A 23,272-nucleotide genomic window follows, 5' to 3' on the forward strand; every position below is an offset into this window, starting at 1 on the left:
TCACATAACCTATCACCTATCTTTATCAGCCCAGTTTTCCTCAGGTGGTATAGGGGCAAAGAGTAAACCCTCTACTCTGGTTAGACTGCCAGTGTTCAAGGCTCGGTTCTCACTTTTGGTAGCTGTGTAATCTGACCTCTCTTTGTTTTTGTACTTCCATTTCTCAGTTTTTTTATCCAAAAAATGTGAATAATGATAGCACCCACCTTGCACGATGAAGTTATTAGGGAATATGGTAAGAGCTCCCTCATGCTAAGACCTTAACAAATAGCAATTATTACATACCAATTTCAGATAACTAGGAGAAATTGTACAAATATAATTTTAAGAGATTTTAACCTCAACTGAATGCCCAAATTTACTTGACATTCCTTTTACTTACTTCTACATTCCCCCCAGAATTGGTTCCAAATCTCTCTAACTATTCCCTTCCCCATTCTCTTTCCCTTCTCAGAAGAACTGCCTTCCTCTATTAAGATATTAGTGTCCATCAACCACAAACTCCCTCAAATTCTGGCCCCAAGGCCTCAAAACTTATTTTCAGGTACCTTCATATTTCTACTCAGAAAAGGAGTTATCTTTTGCCCTCTTAAAACTGACTGCTTCTTTCCAGTGCCCTGCTTTCCATCCCACCTTCTGACACTTTATTCCATCAATTATCCTCTTTCTCTTGCTCCATCAAGGGAAATATAGAATAACTAGTTCTCTCTTACCAACATGCTCAATTCTCCCTAATCCAAAAGTTTCACCACCTCTACTTGTCAAACTTCTTGAAAGAGGAATCAACAGTTTACTTACAGACATTTCCATCTTCCTACAACCTGGTACAATACGACTGCACTCCTCTAATACAGCAGAAATTGTTTTGGAAAGGTCACCATGAGTTGTCCACAATCAAGAGAGTGGATTCATCGTAGCCATCATTTCAGCTGACCTCTCTATAGCATTTGACACTGCCAATCATCATATTTCCCCGACTCTCTACTACCTTGATTTCCATGATACTGTTTCCTCCAGATTTCCTAACTACTTGTTTACAGTCCCTACTTCTACCTGTCCTTTAAATACTGGCACTTACCAGGGATTATTTTCATTTTAGAGGCTCAACAACCCTGTGTAGAAATGACACAAATTTCAGGCTTAAAGTCCTCTCTTAAGTTCCAGTTGTACTTTGACATTTTTAATTTCTTGTTAGGCAATTTCACCCAACAAATCACAAATTCTCAAATATGTCTAACAACTCAGCATGCCGAAAGCCAATATCCTACTCCTTGCCTGGCCTGCCCTCTCCCTACTTCCATCACACAGAAAACGACTTGTTTCTCTTCTGATCTTCCCAATCTTAATTTATGGGGTGATGACTGATTTAGTCACCTGAGTTAGAAACCTACAGTCATTCTAGACTATTCCTATCTAACCCGATACCCAGTCCTGTCCATTTTAATTCCTAAAATTTTTTCTACTCCTCCTCTGATTCACTCCATCTCCACTGCTGCCAGTATAATTTTTGATTCTCACATCTATTACATGGATGACGACAATAACTCATCTGGTCTCCCTGACTCTACCTTTCTAGTTTCTTCAATGCCTTAAGTTTTATACGATATTTGAGAACTTTCTCTTCTCCAAGTACTTCACATACTTTCCAAATCCTTTGTTGTCTGAAAGTGATTATCTATAAACCCAGACTTAAAGGCCTTTTTATTTGGATTTACTATGTAACCACCTTGTTAAACCTCTACTATTTTTCTCATTCTGACCAGTGCCATGGGCTACAGCTAGTTTATTTCAAAGGAAAGAACCCATTATTAATTCAAGGTAAAATATTAACACGTGACCCCCTTACCTTCCTCTCCCATATCAAAAGAACCACTTATTTTGTTGGAATCCACTTTTTACTTAGATCTCTTGTTTACAAAGACCAACAATTTCTGAAGATGTACATTGCAATTGAAGGAGAAGGGAGCAGGGGGAGGAGGGAAGAAGACACGCACATGGGAAGAAAGGAAAGAGGGGAGGCATTCTCTTTATCTGCCATCTACAGTTATTACTAAGACTGGTATAAAAGAAAGATAGCAAATCATATAGCTTACAATCTTCCCCCTAGACTACTAGAAAAAAATTCTGTCTTTGGCCACTTAAGCATTTTCTCTTCCCCCTGGCCTTCTAAAAGAAACTAACCCTTCTAACTAAGCTTCTGCATTTTAATTATACAGAAGGGTGATACCCACTAAAACTCATTTAAAAAATACAAGGAATTTTCTGGTCTGATTAATGTTTATTAAGAGAAAGAAAAGGAAAAGGAAAAGGAAAAAAAATGAGAGAAATGGAGACAAGGGGCAAATAATCAATCCCTGCCGGTGCTGGTTTTGTGGGGTTTAAAGGAATAAGGGGTAGAGAGCGGAAAGTTTGAGAAAGCCTTGGGGAAACTGTGGTGTCCATGAGACATTTTAAGTAAGAGAAGAGAAGGGAATTTTAAGAGGTGCTGCTGTGGGTAACAAACTGGATCTTTGCTGACATCCTTGAAGAAATCCAATGAGGATTGGATGCTGAACTGGGAGGGAAATCCTAACAAGGAACTGGGCCGTGAGCTCACCCTAGTTACACTGTGGTTGCAAATGTAATTCCTTCAGTTATGTAAACACTTTTATTTAATACATATTAACCCAGAAAGTTAAGATTCAGGAACTTAATTTTAGAAAAGTTGCCCTCTGGCCCCATAATATTTGGTTCCCTTCTTGTTGCCATACTATTTCCTTCACTGTATCTACTCTTCCTTCTCCTATGTCCTAGTTCTAGACATTTGGCTTTATATTTTGAATACTCTCTTTTCTCATGGCTTTAAATATCACCTCTATAGTGATGATTCGAAAATTCCTTTCTATAGTTCTCACTACATTTCTACTTAGATGCTATTTGTCCTCCTATCCAACATCTTCACACCAAATTCATCACCTTCCCTGCTGGTCCCTATTTCACCCTAATTTCCCATCTCTTTTTATGGGCCTATTCCTCTGAGTCCAGTGTAGCAGTTATCTTCAACTTTTTTTTTTTCTCCATCGCTCATTTCTTATACATTGCAAATTTAGTTTTTTCTTCCTTCAGAATCTCCAATCAGTCATTTTTCTCTATTCTCACAGCCTAATGTGGGCCCTTATTTACTTTCTGGACTAATGAACCTATACTATTCATTCATGCAACTAATAGGTGGATGCTAATCACCTAACTTAATCTTTTGCCTCTAGCCCTACCCTATTACAATTTATCCTACAAATACTGAAAGCTAGAATTACTCAATGCTATTTTAAGAACATCTTTTTCCATTATAATGTCCATTCTCCACCATAATCCATATCCACTGTCAAGTTCAAACAGCTCTCCCTGACTTCAGTGCCCTCCATAAGAATAGGTCTATCCACCATCTCATAAGACATACTACTGGTTGATCCCACAAGTCTACTAAATTTCTCTTGTCCACAACATATTTATTCTAGTTTTTAAAAACCTGTGTTCATTCTTTTCTTCTTGAATGGAAGTTCTCCCCTTCTCCGTATATTTCTAACAAAATTCTAAGACATTTGAAGAACATTTTTGACTTGCTTGAGAAATATCAATCAGTAATAATTTCTTCCCTTCCCAAAGCTCACAGCAATTAGTTTATGCCAGTAGGTCTCAAAATGTGGCCCGTGGACCTCTGAGACATTTTCAGGGGTCTGTAAGGTCAAAATTATTTTTAAAACAATATTAAAATGTTCTTTGACTTTTTCATTGGATTGACATTTATGCTGTTAGTACGAAAGCAATGGTGGATAAAAATTGCTGGTATTAGTACAAAACAAGGTGATGGCAACAAGTTGCACTAGTTTTAGTAGCAGTTCATAAATATGTCCTTAAAGCAGTTAAGGGAATGTAAAGTGGAAAGAGGTTATTTTTTTTTAAGAGATTATTTTTACAAAATAAATCTGGTGCATAGGTATAAATCAGCAGCAGAAATTTAACTGAAGACCAGGTGTCTATATGTTATTTTAGTCCTCTTTTATTCAACACCCACCACATACTTTCCATGTACTTTCTTAAATTATAAAAAGCTCTCAAATGTAGAGCACACACAAAAAAAGTCCACAACTACAAAGAATACAATTAAACTATGGAAAACTTTAACAGGGTTTAAGCCATTGTGCTCAATTTGATATAATCTCCTTCCCGGCCCCCATTACACCATCTCTCCCGCTCTCATTCCAACCCCGCTTCTCACTGCTTTATTCACAAAGGACACACAAGCTTTTAGATAAAGGTCAACTTACAACCTTTCACACTAAGATGAAAGAAAAAATAGATGCTTTTGAATTTTATGATCTCTGAAAGAGTTTCAAACAAAAACAAAATGAGGTTCCGATATCAGTGACCTGCCTCTTTCTTCAAAAATTTCATAATCAGAATCATCTCGAAGAATTGGAACTTGCTAAAGCTTAAGTGATCACCTTTTGGGAGCCATTCACTTAAAAGACAATTACACGGTTACCATGGGCCAGACAAGGTGTAAATGACAGACTACGCAAAGCTTAACAAAACATTGCCCTTGATGACATAATGAAATGTAGATATAAATAGGAAAGAGAAAAAAAGGAGAGCTTTATAATAAAATGCATTATGCATAATGATATAAACTCCATGGCTATCATGGAAGCACAGGTAGGGGCACAACCCGGCCTGGAAAAAGATGGGGTTTAGTGATAGAAATGATTTGTGAGTATAGAAAACAAAAGGATGTGCTAGCAGAAGGAAAACTTGATATGAGAAGGGAGTTTGAGGAAGAATGTGGCAGAAGGACAGACAGCTCTGCATGGAGAGCTTTCTGTATCCCATGAAAGAGCTCAGATTTCATTTTGTAAGCAGTGGGAGCCATTGAGAGAGATTTCAACCAGGAGAACTGCAGTGCACATTTGTGTTTTAGGCAGATCACTATGGGAGATAATAATATAGAAGAGAGATTAAAGGTAGTGAGACTGGAGGCAGAAAGTTGGTCTAGAGCAGAGACTGGCAAATGTTTTCTATAAAGGATCAGGTAATAAATATTAAAATAGTATATCTTTGCAGGCCATACAGTCTCTGTCACACCTATTCAATTCTGCCGTTGTGGTGTGAAAACAGTCATGGTAAGCAAATAAGTATGGTTGTGTTCCAACAAAACCTTATTAATAGAAACAGACAGTGGGAAGGAGTTGGACTGCAGACTGTAGTTTGCCAACCCTCTGATCTAAAGCAGCACTGTCCAGGAATACTTTCTTGTTTTTTTTTCTCACATGGGCAGGCACCGGGAAGTGAACCCGGGTCCTTCGGCATGGCAGGCGAGCATTCTTGCCCGCTGAGCCACTGTGGCCCGCCCCAGGAGTACTTTCTGTTCTATAGATGTAATGTCAGATTCCGTAGCACTAGCTAAACTGGGCTATGAAGCACTTGAAATATTTCAGTGAGACTGAGGAAATGAATTTGAAATGTTATTTAATTTTAATTTAAATGTGAATAACCATATATGGCTTGTGGCTACTCTCTTGGACAAGACAGGGTTAGAGGTCGGGGTTGTCACCCAGGCAAGAGATGATGAAGTACAGCACTGACAGTGGAGACGGAGAGGAGGTGGCAAAGGCAAAAAACATTTAGGAGGTGAAATGTTAGGACCTGGTGATGACCCAGATATAGGTGGGGGAGAAACAATCAAAGAGATTCCCAGGTGTCCAACAGAGGCAACGGGGTCCACACAGGGAACAAGAGAATACAAAAAGAGAATACAGAAAAAAAAAAGTCGCATTCTACTTCAAATGCACCAAGTTTGATGTGTCACCTAAGAGGTGAAAACACTTGACTATAATACTAACAGGTAGCTAATATTAATAGGTTTTTTTTTAAACAGATAAAGCAACTGTGGTACCAGGATGGCAAGTAATGTGCCTGATGTCACAGCAAGTAAGTGGCAAAGGTTAATTCCAACTCAAGTCTATCTAATTCCAAATTCATGAGTAGTCCTTTATAGCAAGTTCAGCAAATCGGTAATAGCTGAAATGTTGAGAGTAGAAGAACTCATCCAGGGAGAAAGTACAAAGAAGACCAGGGGGCCCAGAAGGAAGGCCTGAGAAATGCCAGTTTTTAAGGAATTATTTCTTATGGAGACTGAGAGTGGATGGGCAGAGAAATACAAAAACCAGGAGACTGTAATGTCAAGAAGGCAAAGGGAGTACAGCTTTAGAAGAAGAGTGTAATCAACAATAGTAGGTCTGCTGTGAGGTAAAATAATAGGCATCAAAGTGAGTTCATTGGATTTTGAAATTGGAAGTAGCTGACACCTTTAATGAAATAAATTCCATAAAAATGACAGAAGGGGAAGACCAAATGTAATGGGTTGAAGGGCAAAGGGGATATGACAAAATAGAAAAAGCAAATGTAAACTATGTGCTTCCAGTGTTTACTAGGTTTTAGTACACTGAATATATACTAGATTTTGTACTTATTGAATTTATACTGAATTACAAAGCACTTTCCCAGGTGCTTTACATACGTAATCTCATTTAATTTTCACCACAACTCCGTAAAGCCTTTAGGTACTATTATCACCATTTTACAGGCACACTGAAGCTCAAGGTTAAGTAATCTTCCACTCATACCACGGTGATAAGTGGAAAAGCTTGGACTTGAATCCAAGATGTTTGACTTCAAAGAATATGTTCCTTCATCTATACTTTTAAATTATCAGAGTCTTTGAGAATTGCAAAAGAATTACTTAAAAAATGAAAAAAAAAAATGGCTTCAAGCCCAGAACCGGTTATCTTCTTGAAGAGATAAGATGATGGTTTATGAAACAATGGCAAACAAAATAATAGAGTGTATAAATATTTGTGAAAGAACGGGGTAGACAGCAGATATGCTATTCATTTTCTCCTTTTTGCAGTGGAAGGACCACCCCTCTTAGGCAAGAAGAAAAGGTGAGATGCAGGCTAATCTCCTAGTAAACATCTTAAGGACAGACCTCATGATAAACAGAGTAATGGTATTTGTAGCAAGAAAGTCTTTATCTATAGAATGATCTCACAAAGATAAACTGATCTAGGTTGGCTTATGGTAAGCACGCTTGGAGTGTATAGATTTATGGGTTCTGACCCCCTAGAGAATGCCACATAAGCTACATAATTATATGAGTATGAAGTGGAGACATTTCATAACTAAGAGAGCTTCTTCTAAGTCAATGATGTAAACTGTACACACCATTTAGAGACAGTCAGGTTCCAGAGGATGCCCAAAGCAAAAAGGAGCTACGAGTGATGCTGATGATCCAAAACCTCCCCTGCTATGGCTGTGACTCATGATTATCTATATCCTAGAAATTATTAGTAAAGCTTCATACAGAGTAAGCTTTTGGAACATGTGAGTTTGCTTTGACACTCCCAATTCTCTTTGTTATCCCTGTACCAAATCATGAAAGAATATATATAATCATGGAAGCCTCCTCAGAGTTTGAGCTAAGACTTGAAAGATGGGCAAATTCTTCAAAGATGAGGATATGAATAAAGGAAGAACAATGAGAACCACACACAGGTGCATGGGATAATAAAGGTTCATGCATGACTCTACAAGTAGTAAGAAATAAGGCTGGAGACATAGGGTAGGAGCACATCACAGAGAACTTCAGAAGTTAGGGAAAAGAGTCTAAGCAGGATGAAATTTTTAGTAAGAAAATAAGGTATTGAAGATAGAATGCAAGAAATATTACTCTGGTAGCATTGTGAGGAAAGGATTAAAGAGAGGGTAAATCTGGAATTAGGTCAGTTAGAAAATAGTGGTATTTTATATCACAATAGAATAGCTATTTGTGGTAATCAAACCATGAAGATTCTGAAGGTCCTCTTATAGGACTATGGCAGTAGATATGGAAATAAAGGGATAGCTAAGCATTTCCAGAAAAAAAAATTCACCAGACCCTGTTAAAAAAACATGTTAACGAGAATAAAGGATACCAATACATCTAATGTCAAAAACGAACAAAAAACCTCCCTCCAGAGCTGGAGCTAGATTTACTCCTTCCCACAGCCCACTGAGGGTAGGCAAAACCTGATAACTTGCTTCAAAAGAATAAAGCGTGGAAGAGGAAAAACTTCATAGTGGAGAAATCTGGCAAAACTACCTTTAACCACGTGATAAAGATGAACATTACCAGTGATGCCAAGGGAATATTACATAACTTCTGATAAGATAAGAAGTGTTCTCCATCTCTGAGTTATTCCCCAAACCTGTAACTTCTGCCTAATCATGAGAGAAACATCAGACAAACCCAGATTGGGGGGCATTCTACAGGATTCCTGGCCAGTTCTACATAATACTGTCAAGGTCATGAAAACCAGCAAAGACTAAGAAACAGTCACAGAACAGAGGACACCGAGGAGACACAACTACACAACACCATGTAGCGCCCTGGATTGGAACCTGGAACAGAAAAATGACACTAATGGAAAAACTGATGGAATCTAATAAACACTAGAGTCTAGTTAACAGTAATGTATCAATGCTGGTTTCTTGGTTTTGACAAATGTGCCATGGTAAAGTGAGTTGTTAGCAATATAGGAAACTAGGTGAGGGGTAATAAGAGAACCCTCTGAACCATCAGTGCAACTTTTCTGTAAATCTAAAATAAAAAGATAAGTTTTTAAAATGAGCATCTTATAGAATGTTGACCAGAATTAGAGACAGGAGGAGAATGTTCTCAGGAATATGAACTGGTCTCAAGATGAACCAGAATGTTGTTTGTTGTTCTTTTCTATGAAGAACCATACTGAATCCTAAGATTCAGTCAACAGAATACATCTTGTAGATTATATATCCCCAGAACAGACTAATAAAACATTTCATGCTGCATAGATCACAAGCTAGTACCACCACTTACTAGCTACGGAAACTTGCATAAGTTACGCTAAGTTTTCCAAGCCTCATTTTCCTCAGTTATGGTGATAATGATTCATAGCACATATTTCCATTTTCTATATAGCAGTTTTAGGATCACTGCAGTGGTTTGGAGCTGTGTGCACCTCAGAAAATCAGGTTCTTAAATCTAAACCATACTTGTGGGTGTGAACGTATTGTAAGTAGGACCTTTTGATGATGCTACTTCAGTTAATGAGTGACCCATTCACTCAGGTCTTACTTCTATTACTGGAGTCCTTTATAAATAGAATGAATACAGAGAGAGAGAAGAAAACTACAGAAGCATGAAGCTGACATCAATAAAAGCCAGAAGAGAAGGGAGAGATGAGCAGATGCTGCCACGTGCCTTGCCATATGACAGAGAAGCCAAGGATCATGGGCAGCTGGTCTTATGGAAGAAAGCATCGCCTTGATGACAACTTTATTTGGACATTTTCTTGGTCACAAGCTGTAAGAAATAAATTCCCATTGTTTAAGCCAACCCATTTCATGGTGTCTGCTTTCAGCAGCCTATGAAACCTTAACAGATTTTGGTATCAAGAGAATGGGGTGCTGCCATTGCAAATACCAAAAATGTGAAAATGGCTTTGGAATTGAGTAACAGGTAGAGGCAGGAAGAATTCTGCAGTGCTTGATAGAAAGGCCTAGATTGCTTTGAAGAGACTTTTTGTAGAAATATGACTGCTAAAGGCACTTCTGATGAGGACTTAGAAGAAAAATGATTGTGCTATTGGAAACTGGAAGAAAGTTTATCCTTGTTTCGAAGTGGCAGAGAACTTGGCAAAATTGAGTTCTGATGTTGGGTGAAAGGCAGAATTTGACAAAGATGAGCTTTAAGGAATTTCCAAGTTAAATATGATAAGTGCAGCCAGGTTTCTCCTTGCAGCTTATAATAAAATGCAAGAGGAAAGAGATAAGCTGAGAACTGAACTGGGTGCACGCGTGCGTGCATGCACACACACACACTCAAAATAGAAATTGATGGTTTCAAAAATTCTGAGCTTCTGGAAAGAAAATCCCCAGAGTATAGTGTTTCATTTGAGGGTTTAAATGAACATGGACCCAGTCAGCCATTTCAGCACAGGTCAGGACTGGAGATGCAGTTATCTAAGAAGGATCTATGTCAAGTCCTACTGTCTGATGGTTTGGAATCCTGTGTATTACATACAAAACTGAGAAGTTGTTGGTTTTTTGGTGGTTTTTTTTGCAAGATCTTTATAAACAAAACCACTGCCAGCCTGGACTAAAAAAGATAGAAAAGGGACAATTTAAAATAGAATTCACTTCAAGGGAAGAACCATAAAAGCTGAGGTCTGGACCAAAGACATCTGTTTGGGCCAAAAAAGGAGGCCCACCCATGCATGTGGAAGGGCAAGTCTGCCCTAGTGCAGGCCTGCTGCTCCATTGTTTAGGAAGAGTGCTACTAATCCAGTGTTCTCAGAGGGTAGCCCCTAATCCCCAAGGAGTACAGACACCCTGGCTAACATCCCAATGCTTGGAACGTGGAGCCTTTATCCCATACCCCAGTGTTTGGGGGGAGTATGGGAGTGGGTGGAGTTGCACAAGCACTTAGAAATGGTGGGGCTGCTGCTCCGTCAGGTCAGAAGGGCCTCCACGACTCTCAGACCTTGAAATCTAATGAAAACCCTGCAGGGTTTTGGAATTGTCTGGGACCTGTGACCTTGTTTTCCTCCCAATTTCTCCCGATGGGAATGGAAATGTTTATTCTATGTGTATTCTTCCTTTGTATATTAGCAGCAGACAGCTTGATCTCTGAGTTTCACAGGTCCACAGACAGGGGAACTGTGCCCCAAATCAGATCACACCTATTTTGATGAGACTTTGTATTAAGCATTGCTTCTGAAATGACTTAAGGCTTTTGGGATATTGTGACAGTATAAATGTATCTCGCATATGGAAAGAACATGTCTTTTTAGGGTCCAGAGAGCGGAGTATGGTGGTTTGGAATTATATATAATCCCCCAAATCATATTCTTAGTCTAATCCATTCTTGTGGGTGAACCCATTGTAAAGAGGACCTTTTGAGGAAGCTACTTCAGCTAAGGTGTGACCCATCTCATTCCAGATGGGTATTAATCTGTTATGATGTCCTTTAAAAGTGAAATGGGTGCAGGGAAAGAGAAGAAAAAAATATCCCCCAAAAGAAAATAAGTAGCACAACTTTAAAATAATTAATGATATCAGGAACCTACCGCTGATTCACAAAAGGACTGGAAAGCTCTACTAGCAAGCGAAAATTCCCAACGTAGGCCAGCATTCCACCTTTCTGGAGGATAAACATAAAGCACAATGTCAGGGATAATATTCTTATCAAAATGTGCAAACACTGAAAAAGCATTCAATCACTTCTCAGCATAAAACCACAATCTTAATATCAAAACAGACCAAGAAGCTTTCAACCTTCTGCTGCCAAACTGATTTTCTTCTTTATGAAAATTAGAAATGTACTTAGAATTTGACAATATTTTTAAAAGATGGCATATTGTACACAATTCTCACTTATGAAAATAGATGCAGCAGATTGAGTTACATACCCCAGAAAAATCACATATTCTTAATCCCAATCCATTCCTGTGGGTGAGAACCATTGTAAAAAGGGCCTTCTGAAGATACTCTTTTTTTTTTTTTTTTTTTTTTTTTAAAGGAAAGACAGAGAGAAGGAAGGAAGGATAGAAGGAAGGAAGGAAGGAAGAAAGGGAAACATCTTTAAACATTTTCTGGTTTTATTGTATTCTGTTTCTCCGTTTTTGTTACATGGGCTGGGGCCGGGAATCGAACCGAGGTCCTCCGGCATAGCAGGCAAGCACTTTGCCCGCTGAGCCACCACGGCCCGCCCCTGAAGATACTCTTTTTAGTTAAGGTGTGGACAACTGAATCTTATTACCGAGGCCTTATAGAGAAGGCTGCAAGGGGAAAGCCGCAGGAAGAAATTGAACATCAGCAGTACCCAGAAGAGAAAGCAGAAGACATCACTATGTGCACTGCTATGTGACTCAAAGCCAAGGACCCAGGATCACAGGGAACCAGCCCCAGAATGCTATACTCTCAGGGAGAATGCATTGCCTTGCTGAAACCCCAACTGTAGGCTTCTCCTAGCTTCAAAACCTTGAGCCAATGAATTTCCATTGCTTAAGCAGCCCATTGTATAGCATTTGCTTTAGTTAAACTTTTGTGTATGTGTGTGCCATACGGTGGGGATCACATTTCATTCTTTTTCCATGTGACTATCCCATTACTGCAGCACCATTTTTTGTTGTTGTTTTGGGAAGTGCATGGTCCGGGAATTAAACCCAGGTCTCCTGCATGACAAGCGAGAATTCTACCACTGAACTATCCTTGCACCTCCTTGTTTTAGTAGCTAAACTAAAACAAAAATTTCAGAGTTGCCCAAAATCGAGCTAATGAATTTTGCAAATAACCATTAGTAATGCATTCTCAAATTGCTAGAGAAAAAAATAAGCACAAAGTATTGTGGATTTCAGATGCTGAGGAATTTTATAGCAATTAAACACTTAATAGGAACTCATTTTTATATCCATTGTTAAATAGAATGCTCAAAGATGTATTTAATATCCTATAAGCCAGTATAAAATCCTATGAGCACACACATATTTGCCACATATAACAACTCATGCCAAATCAAGTCCATCATATTTGACCTTTAAAGTATAATTGTTAAGAAGTAATTCCTAGAGTTAATATATATCTTTGAGAACATTCTGCATCGAGAAACATAATACCTAGTACATTCTGCCAATTTAATAATAGGAAAAAATATAGCATCACTAATAGACTAGAAAGAAAACCAAACATACATTCCAACACTCTCATTTAATATAATTTAAAAATTGCTTTTAGGTAAATGGAGTCACTCCAGCACTTCCAATTAAAGCAAAAGTATGATTTCACACCAAAGGAAATAGTCTTTACCCCCAAAGTATTAGGCATGTATGAAACCTCAGAAACCATATTTCTACCATATATATAATGCTGTTTTCCAAGCAAGAACATTATGAAGAAGGAAAAAGAAACATGAATGAACTTCTTCTTAGAAGATTTTCAGTACTTCTCTATATAAGTTATTTTAGGGATTAAAAATTCACAGAATCGCTTTATAAGAATTAGCTTTTCAAAGGTTAATCTAAAAATTTTTTATAATCTCAAAATTGCTCTGCTTAGTGAAACGGGAATGTGTGATGGAGAAGGGAGGAGAGATAAGCAAAGAACAAAAATGGCAGACAAGACTAGCACTGTGTAGACAGTGGGGTGACCAGCCCTTAGAGGACCAGGTAACTACAGAGTCACACTAGATGATGATAATAGTGATGACAATGCTAATAATAAATGATAGCTAATTAGGCACAGGTTATCACTTAGGCATAAAAATAAGAAGATGTTACTGGAAATTATATATTCTGCATTGTTTACTTTTCTACTACATAAATACTATGATTAAAACAAAATAACAACAGGCCTAGTCAGCAGAGGCAGGTTGTAGTAATTAATTGGACTCACCGAACAATGTGTGTGACAAATTATAACAATATCTATAAAATGTTTCCTTCTGCTTTGTTACTTTATTTTGAAATACTTTCAAACTGACCGGATAGTTATAAAAATAAATCCTGCAAAGAAAAATCCACTACCTCCCACCACCAGATACCCAGATCCACCAATTTAAACATTTTTTCCACATTTGCCATAACATTCTATTGGTTATCTGTCTGTCTATCTATCTATCTTTTCTGAATATTTCAGTATAGGTTGTATAAATCATACTCCTTGAACACTTAATCACTTTATATTGCCATGTATATTTCTTAAGAAGAAAATATTTACTTATGTAACCACCCTAAGAACAGTTATCCAGTTCAAGAAATTTAACATTGATAAAAAGTTTACAGTCTATGTTTCAATCTTTTCATATGTTCCAAAAATGCCCCTATGGGCCTTTCTCCTTCCTTGCTAGATCCCCATCCAGGGCCACATATTGCATTTAATTGTCACTTCCTCTTTAGCTGATCTTTCTTCTTGTTTTTTTAATTATGGCAACATATATACAACATAAATTTTCATCTCAACCACCCAATGGATACCACTCAATGGGGTTAATCACATTCACAATATTGCAGTACCATCACCACCTCACATTGCTAAAACTTTCCCATTTCCCCAAGCAGAAACTTTACACCCACTATGCATTAACTACCCAATTCCCCTGTACCCCACACTTGGCAACCTAAACCCTAATTTTGCTAGCTAGTATGGGGCTTAAATTGAACATCCTAAATCTGCAACAATCTCGTTTGCTTTGATATCCTAATTTAACTTTAATTTATGCACAAACTATCTTCCTATACCCCTCTGTCACCTACTGTTATGGAGTTTTTGTCACAAATTACATGTTTTTACTGGTTTATCAATTCATTTTATACTTTTAGATCAGTAAGAAATAAAAAGTGGCATTACAAACCAGAAATACAATAGTACTGGCATTTACATTACCCATGTCATTAATTTTACTTTATTTCTTCATGCGGCTTCAATCTACTGTCTATTGTTTTTTCCTTTCAACCTGCAGAACTCTCTTTAGCCTCTCTTATAAGACCAGTTTAGTGGTGACAAACCCCATAAGCTTTTGTTTATCTAGGAATGTCTGTATTTCTCCCTTACATTTTGAAGGATAATTTTGCTGGATGTAGAATTCTTGGTTGGCAGTTTTTTGCTGCCGGCACTTTAAATATGTCTTTCATGGCATTTTTGCCTCCATGGTTTCCAATGAGAAAATGGCAATTCATCTTATTGAGGCTCCCCTGTATATGATAAGTGGCCTCTTTTGTAGTTTCAGAATTCTCTCTTTATCTTTGGCATTTGACAGTTTAATAACAATATTCCTGAGCCTGGGTCTTTTGAGTTTATCCCACTTGAAGCTCATTAAGCATCTTGGATGTCTTTCATTAAATTTGGGAAGTTTTCAGTCATTATTTCTTTGAATAATCTCACTACCTCTTTCCTTCTTTCTTCCCCTTCTGGGACTCCCACATACATACATACATATATATATATATATATATATATATATATACTTGATTGTCCCACAGGTTGCTCAAGCCTCTGTTCACTTTTCTTCATTCTTTCTTCTTTCTGCTCCTAAAATGGAATGATTTAAAATGTCTTCTCTTCAAGTTCTCTGAGCTTTTTTCTGCCAACTCCAGTCTTCTACTGAACCCCTCTAGGGAATTTTTAATTTCTCTTACTGTGCTGTTTGGTTCCTTTTCATAATTTCCATCTCTTTATTAATATTCTTTTCATACTTTCCATCAGTTGTTTGATTCCTTTTCATAAGTTCCACCTCTCTATTAAAATCTTTTTTGTATTTGTTTATCATTTTCCTAGTTTTCTTTAGTTTTTTGCCATGTTTTTCTTTTGCTGTTTGAGCACAGGACCATTTTTTAAAAGTCTTTGTCTGGTATGTGTCAGGAATGGTTTTCCTCATTGAAGGTTCCTAATGCTTTAGTCATCTTTTTTGCCTGAACCATCAATTCCTGTTTCTTTGTGGTTGTGGATCTTCTATTGAAACCTGTACATTTGATATTTTAAGGTGTTATTGCTTGGATTCAGACTCTGAGGTTTCTGTTCCTTAAGCTTGTGTCCATCTAGTATTATGACAGAGCTTTCCTTGAATACCAGATGCTAACAAAAAAGGGGGGAGTGGAGACTTTTTCCAGTCCTTGCAGATTACCCTATGCAAATGCTCTCCCTTAGGGCTTACCCATAAAATGATTTAAGAATACTTCCAGGCCAAATTTTAGGGGTCTCCCTGATCTTTCTATGCCTGTGTCTTTTTTTGGGCATGCATTTGGCCCTGGGAACTTCCCCATTTACACAGGTCTGAATGTCCCCTTTACCCTAGGAAACAGTTTCCTCATGGTCCCAAGCATTGCAGTGTATGTCTTATAGTCAGCAATCTCTTGTCCCGGGCAGTATGACTAGATAGTTCTCCCACAGTCTTCTGTAGGAGGGCCAGTAAACTGCTTTTGACACACAGAACAAGTTCTGGGACTACGAGTCCCTCAGGCCACCACCAGACAGACTGAGCCAGATATATGTGCTCCCAGTATGTTCATGAGGGTTACTTTGTTCCCTCCAAAAGCAAAACCAGGGGAGATGTGCATGCTAGGAATGCAGGCCAGCTCCACACTGAGCTGGTAAGGAGCAGGGGAAAGGTCAAACAGGGTTCCATGAGATTCTACTGTTTTTAAATAGCCTTTTTCTTCATTTTGTATTCACTGTGTCACTGCCCTTCTCTATATGTTTTCTGGAACTTTCAGAAAGTTGTTTGGGTCAGTTTCCAGCTTGTTGTACAAAGCTTCTGTGGGGGGATGGTGCCCTGAAGTATCTCACTCTGCCATCTTGATCAGGGCAATCTGTTGTCTCTTTAATAATTATTTATTGGATATTTAAATTTTATAGATATAAGTAGTATATATACATGCATGTGAAACTTTTTAAAAGAAGAACATGAATAGGACTAATTAAGTAGATGTTATTACCTATATTTCATAAAAAATAACCATATGTTTCTTTCTGACTTATAATGTAGTAGAATAATATTTTTACTCATCTTTTTTCCTGTTTGAATACTATTTCCCTGAATTGCCTGCTGCCTTTAGGACATCTTTTGTATGAAGTGGTAAAATGGACTATAGTCAAATGTAAAACTCACTTTAACCTGTAGATCTGCTCCTATAAAGCCCACATTACAGTGATTCTTGGTCAGTTAACATGATGACATCAAGCTAAATATCCTCTAAATAAAGCATTTGAGCATAGAATAGCTAGGATTTTACTTAGCAACAATGACAAATTTTTAGTTTTAGAAATTAGTTTCCAGCTCTCCAGAAAATATCCATTTGCTCTGTATCTACAGGCTTGTTTTGGTACAGCTGTTTGTTAGTCAAATCTTTTACATCTATGAACTTATCATCTAGTCTATCCATGTCTAAAATGTCCATAATTCATAAACACTCTGATACACATTAGCTGTCATCCTAAGTGTAGCCTGTCTTTCTTAGGGAAATGGTTTGAAAGAGGTAATTTGAACTTTCAAAATAAAAGTTGGATTCCAAATAATTACAATTTCAGTAAAGACATTCAGAAAGTCCTATTTAACTTGGCTATCCTTTTCTGGCTACTGTTTTTTTCAAGTTTAGAAGCAGTCTTAGTTCCAAAAAATGAGTCCTTTTCCTATCGTATGAGTTTTGGTCACAACCTACAAATAACACTGAATAACTCAGGTTCAGTGAGTTTATTCATTTCTAAGGCCCTTATGGCTTCCTCAAAGATTAATGAACAGTTTTAGAGAAACTGCATATAAATTTCTATTTTGCTGTAACCCTTTTCTCTAGTCTTATCCTCAACTCATTGCTTGCCCCATTCTTTGAAAATATGATTTTACGCAGGCAACATTTAAACATCTTTTCCACGGCCAGGAACATGACAACCATCTTACAGGCACACTTCTAAGGAGGCTCTTTCTTTCCATTTCTATAAGCTAAAAAAAATTCATTAAGTGCTTTTGTACATTTTAAGGAAACTGAATGGTGACTAAAAACTTTCATTCTGAAAGTCTCAATATCAGAGGTGGGCAAATCATGCTCTTTTTGGAAACGGAGGAAGGAAAATGATAAAATTCCTTGAAGTAAATAGAGGGGAGCAACTTAAGGACCCTGCCTTAGGCGATTGTTTCTTAGATTTTATGCTAAAAGCAAAAGCAATAAAATTAAAATTAGATAAATGGAAGCTCATCAAAATGAAAATTTTTTGTGCATCAAAAGACTTTATCATACAAGTAAAAAGAAAATCTACACAATGGGAGAAAATATTTGGAAACCACATAGCTGATGAGAGTTTAATATCCGGAATATATAAAGAAATCCTACAACTCAAGAATAAACAGCCAAAACAACCCATTTTTAAAATGTGCAAAATACTTGAACAGACATTTCTCCAAAGAAGACATAAAAATGGCAAAAGAAAAACACATGAAAAAAATGTTCAATATATTAGCTATTAGGGAAATACAAATCAAAACCACGAAGAAATACGATTTTTAAACCCACTAGAATGGCTACTATTAAAAAATATATATATATTGGAGAGGATGTGGAGAAATAGGTATACTCACTGCTGGTGGGAATGTAAAATGATGTAGCTGCTGTGGAGGCAGTTTGGTGGTTCTCAGAAAGTTGAGCATAGAATTACCATATGGTCTTGCATTTCCACTTCTAGGTATATACCCAAAAGATCTGAAAGCAGGGAGTCAGATATTTTCACACCCATGTTCATAGCAGCATTATTCACAGTTGTCAAAGATGGAAGAAACCTACATGTCCACCAACTGATGAATAAATAAATAAAATGTAGCTTATACAGACAATAGAATATCCCCAGCCATAAAAAGGAATGAAGTTCTGATACATGCAACAGCATGGATGAACCTTGAAGACATCATGCTGAATGAAATAAGACCGACACAAGGACCAATATTCTATGACCTCACTGATAAGAAATAAATAAGCAAACTCTTGGAGTCAGAATTTAGAATACAGGTTACCAGGGGATGAGGTGGGAGTAGAGAATGAGAAGTTAATGTTTAAATTGCAGAGTTTCTATTTGCCTTGATTGCAAAATTTTAGTAATAAATGGTGGTGATGGTAGCACAATATTATGAATGTAATGGCACTTGAAAATCATAGGACTCTGCAACAATGATAAACTATAGTTATTAGTACAATTACAAAAAAGTTCTTTTGTGAATTGTAACAAATATACCACACAAATGCAAGGTGTTAATAAGAGACTGGTATATGGGTATTTTATGCACAATTTTTTTCTGTAAACCTATAACTACCCTAATTAAAAAAAAAAAGCCAACCACAACAAAATCACATCCTTTCTTAGCAGTCTTTTATACAAGGTACGCAAACATATTTACCATGTGAGATATTTTCATTTTCTTTGATAAGTTTACAGACTGAAGGCAATTTACCAAAATTTACATTTGCATTGTCTGCTAAAGACGCATAGATGAGGAAAACTAGTTTGCATCTGAATAATATTATCAAGAACCTTTTGTTTTATGTTTTCTGTGGTTTCATTAAAATCTTCATAGAAATAAAAAATCTGATTTGAAACTCCATGTTTTCAAATCAAAACACCTAAGAGCTAGGAAACACTTTTTTCTTGCCAAAATTCAATGCTTCACTTGATATATTGTGGAAAACATTATCATTGGTAAGAACGGACAGAATATACTTCAAGAGGACAACATATCTCCCTTTGTTCAATCAACAGACACTTTACTTGCAATGTCTGAATCAAAAATGTAACTTTTTTCTAGAGCATTAAGGGAAAAATACAAAATACATGTTTGTGCAGTACACCCAAGCTAATTTAGCAGCTATTTTCAACTGTCTTTCTGAGAAATGATAAACTTTTAGATTGATTTACATGTATTTGTTTGTCTCATCTCAGACTTCTAAGATTCTCTCTCCTATGTGCTTTTGTGTTCCCTTCTCTACAATGAGACTTAAATCCTAAATTATTTCCTGCATATTACATAGTATACTCTGTTTTGGCTATTTACCCTCCTAATCTAGTTTTATGTAGTGTTTTAGTTTGCTAAGGCTGCCAGAATGCAATATACTTGAGATGGATTGGCTTTTTTAAAATTTAAATACAAATTTTGTAACTTTGTATTTAGTTACAAATTTTCAGTTCTTCGCAGGCAATGTCTGCTGGGCTTCTCTCTCAGCTTCCGGGTTCACACAGTTTTCCCTAGGGCGGTTCCTTTCTGCATCTCAAACCTCTGGATCTGAGCCAGCTCTGAGTTCTGAGCTGCATTGTGCTGACTAGTACTGAGCTTCACTGGATTATACTGAGCTGTTTCTCTTTTTTCTGACCTCTCCTTTCAAATGTCACTCATTTTGGAAGACATGCCCCTTAGCCGACCGCAGATGTAATCAGCCATCACATGCTGATGATTCAAATCCACAACAACAGAACAATTAGGCACTATCACCTGGTCAAGCTGACACCTGAACCTAACTATTACATGTAGCTTTCCATCTATCAATAGAATAAGAGAACAGTAAGGCTTTCTTTTACAGTGATGTCTGGATTATGTTGGTTTGAGCAATGTAACTGTCCTCATTTTTATTATCTGAACTCTCAGAAAACATGGATACAATATTCAGTATTATAAAAATTAAACTAGTACTATCTTGATACAAATTACAACTGTTAATCCACAGGCAAAGTTAAAGACAAAATGTTAATACTCACAATTACAATGCACTTAATTGCACTTCTCTTACCAACATTCTGTATCCATTGTTGAAAACTGAGATTTTTTTTTGCATTCTGGGGAGGGCTTTCATAAGATGTGGACCTTTCAATGCTAAAGCTGGGACAAAGCCCTGGGCAAAAGAGGGGTGGTCAGTCACCCCACATATCTTTATTTAACAGTTTCTAATCAATTAGTTCAAAGCATTAGACCAATGGCTCACCCTCACTATGTACACAACAGAATTACCAGGGAAAATTTAAAGAAATGTGATTCACTTCAGATTCTGATTCTGTTTCTCTGAGTAAGGCCTGGACTTTAGTATTTTTTAAAGGTTGCATTATACAAACAGGTTGAGACACACTATTAGACAACAATAGTTACATCTGAGGTTAGAAACAATGGGGCATCATGGGGGCTGGGAGGGGAAAGGTTGTACTCATTCAAATTAACTGCTGAAAGACTCATTGGTAGTCTGGGTACCAACTCCTATACCATCCTCATCCTTGTTTTAGGACAAAAGCCTAAAACAGAAGCAGCAGAGGGCAAAGGATGGGTAAGCCAAAATGACTGGTAAATGTAGTATTTACAAAATCTCAAACTCTGATCAACCTTCCAGTTATGTCTATCAATCCACCAACTATGAACACCGTTTTGATGAAGTTTTAATATGACCACATTGCCTGTTTTGTAGCATCAATTGATTGATTATTTCCATTTTATATAATGGAAGGCAAGATAATCTTGGGCATAAATCTCAATATTACCTAAAAGTGAACCATTTGCAGAGTGGCATTGAGCCCACATTTCTGTTTTATTATAAAGTACTCTAAAGGATGGGTGAAATTTTTATTTACTTTTTTTTTTATCAGTAGCCTTTTTTCTTCTTTGTTTTAATTAGGGAAGTGTCAATATGCAGAAAAATCATATGGAAAATACAGGGTAACCATATACCACTATATTATTAACACTTGCATTGATGTGGTACATTTGTTACAACTGATGAAAGCACATTTTAATAACTGTACTACTATCTATAGTCCATGGTTTAATTTAGGGTTCACTGTGTTGTGCAATTCTATGGATTTAAAAAAATTCTTATTCTAGTAGCATAAATACAACCTAAAATTTCCCGTTAACCACATTAAAATATATAATTCAGTGCTGTTAATTACATGAGTACATTCATGAGTACATTTTATGCCATAACTCCTTATTCCTCATCCCCACCAATCTCCCAGTGTGTAGGCTCCTGTTTGGCCTACATGCTAAAGTCCTTTGATGTACAAAAGTCTTAAATTTTGAATCGGTCCCATTGATCTATTTTTTCTATTATTACTTACATTTTGGATACAAAGTCTAAGAAACAAGTACCTAACACAAGGTCCTGAAATGCTTCCCCTAAGTTTTCTTCAAGGGATTTTATTGTTCTGGCTTTTATATTTAGGTCTTTAATAAATTTCAAGTTGATTTTTCTATATGGTGTGAGGTAGGGGTCCATCTTTATTCTTTTGCATAAGGAGATCTAACTTTCCCATCACCAGTGTTGAAGAGACTCTTCTTTCCTAATTGAGTAGTCTTTGCCCCTTGAGAAAAATCAATTGGCCATACATGTGAGGGTTGATTCCTGAACTCGCAATTTGATTCCACTGGTCAATATATCTGTCCTAGTGGCAGTGCCATGCTCTTTTGCTTACTGTTGTTCTGTAGTAAGTTTTAAGGTTGGGAAGTTTGAGTCTTCCAACTTTGTAATTCTTTTCCAGTTGGCTTTCACTATTTGGGGCCCCTTCACCTTCCATATAAATTTGATGATTGGCTTTTCCATTTCCACAAAAACAGTTGCTGGAATTTTTATTGAAACTGCTTTGAATGTGTAAACTCCTTTGGAAAGAATTGAAATCTTAACAATATTTCGTCCTCTATTCCATGAACATGCAATGTCCTTTCACTTATTTAGGTCTTCTTTGATTTCTTTTAGCAATATTTGCTTTTGCAAATGGATTTTTTTTCTTGATTTCCTCTTTCAATTGTTCATTATTAGTGCATGTTCTAGTTTGCTAGCTGCTGGAATGCAATATATCAGAAATGAAATGGCTTTTAAAAAGGGGAATTTAATAAGTTGCTAATTTACAATTCTAAGTCTAAGAAAATGTTCTAGTTAAAACAAGTCTATAGAAATGTCCAACCTAAGGCATCCAGGGAAAGATACCTTGGTTCAAGAAGGCCATGAAGTTCAGGCTTTCTCTCTCATCTGGAAGGGCATATGGTGAACACAGCATCATCTGCTAGCTTTCTCTCCTGGCTTCCTGTTTCATGAAGCTCTCCTGGAGGCATTTTCCTTCTTCATTTCCAAGGTCAACAGCTGGTGGACTCTACTTCTCATGGCTATATCATTCTGCTCTCTCAGAACCTCTGAATTTCCTGCTTTCTCCAAACTTTCCTCTTTTATAGGATTCCAGTAAAATAATCAAGACCCACCAAGAATGGGTGGAGACATGTCTCCACCTAATCCAGTTTAACAACCACTCTTCATTGAGTCACATCTCCAAGGAGATGATCTAATTAAAGTTTCAAACATTCAGTACTGAATAGGGATTAGAAGAAATGGCAGTTTTTACAAAAATGGGATTAGGATTAAAACATGGTTTTTCTAGGGTACATACATCTTTTCAAGCTGGCACAGTGTATAAAAACACTATTGGTTTTCAGGTGTTGATCTTGTACCCTGACATTTTGCTGAATTCATTTATTACATCTAAAAACTTTGTTGATTTTTCAGGATTTTCTGTAAAAAGGAACACGTCATCTGCAAATATGGAAAGTCTCACTTCTTCCTTCTATTTTGGATGCCTTTTATTTCTTCTATTTCCCTAACTGCTCTGACTAGAACTTTCATTGCAATGTTAAATAACAGTAGGGATAAGTGGGCATCCTTGC

At 36.9% G+C, this 23,272-nt stretch overlaps 1 protein-coding gene across 4 annotated transcripts in view; it reads right to left on the minus strand.

Annotated features, from left to right (window-relative positions):
* TLCD4 (TLC domain containing 4) overlaps positions 1 to 23,272 on the minus strand; it is a 119,331-nt gene that overhangs the window by 13,780 nt on the left and 82,279 nt on the right. For all 4 annotated transcript variants that reach the window (XM_077120182.1, XM_077120180.1, XM_077120183.1 and 1 more), the window contains exon 6: positions 11,181 to 11,254. In XM_077120182.1, the coding sequence (XP_076976297.1) occupies positions 11,181 to 11,254 (74 nt within the window). The remainder of the gene's footprint in view (positions 1 to 11,180; positions 11,255 to 23,272) is intronic.

This window comes from Tamandua tetradactyla, chromosome 11 (assembly GCF_023851605.1).
Source record: "Tamandua tetradactyla isolate mTamTet1 chromosome 11, mTamTet1.pri, whole genome shotgun sequence".
In the NCBI taxonomy this organism is placed as follows: domain Eukaryota; kingdom Metazoa; phylum Chordata; class Mammalia; order Pilosa; family Myrmecophagidae; genus Tamandua; species Tamandua tetradactyla.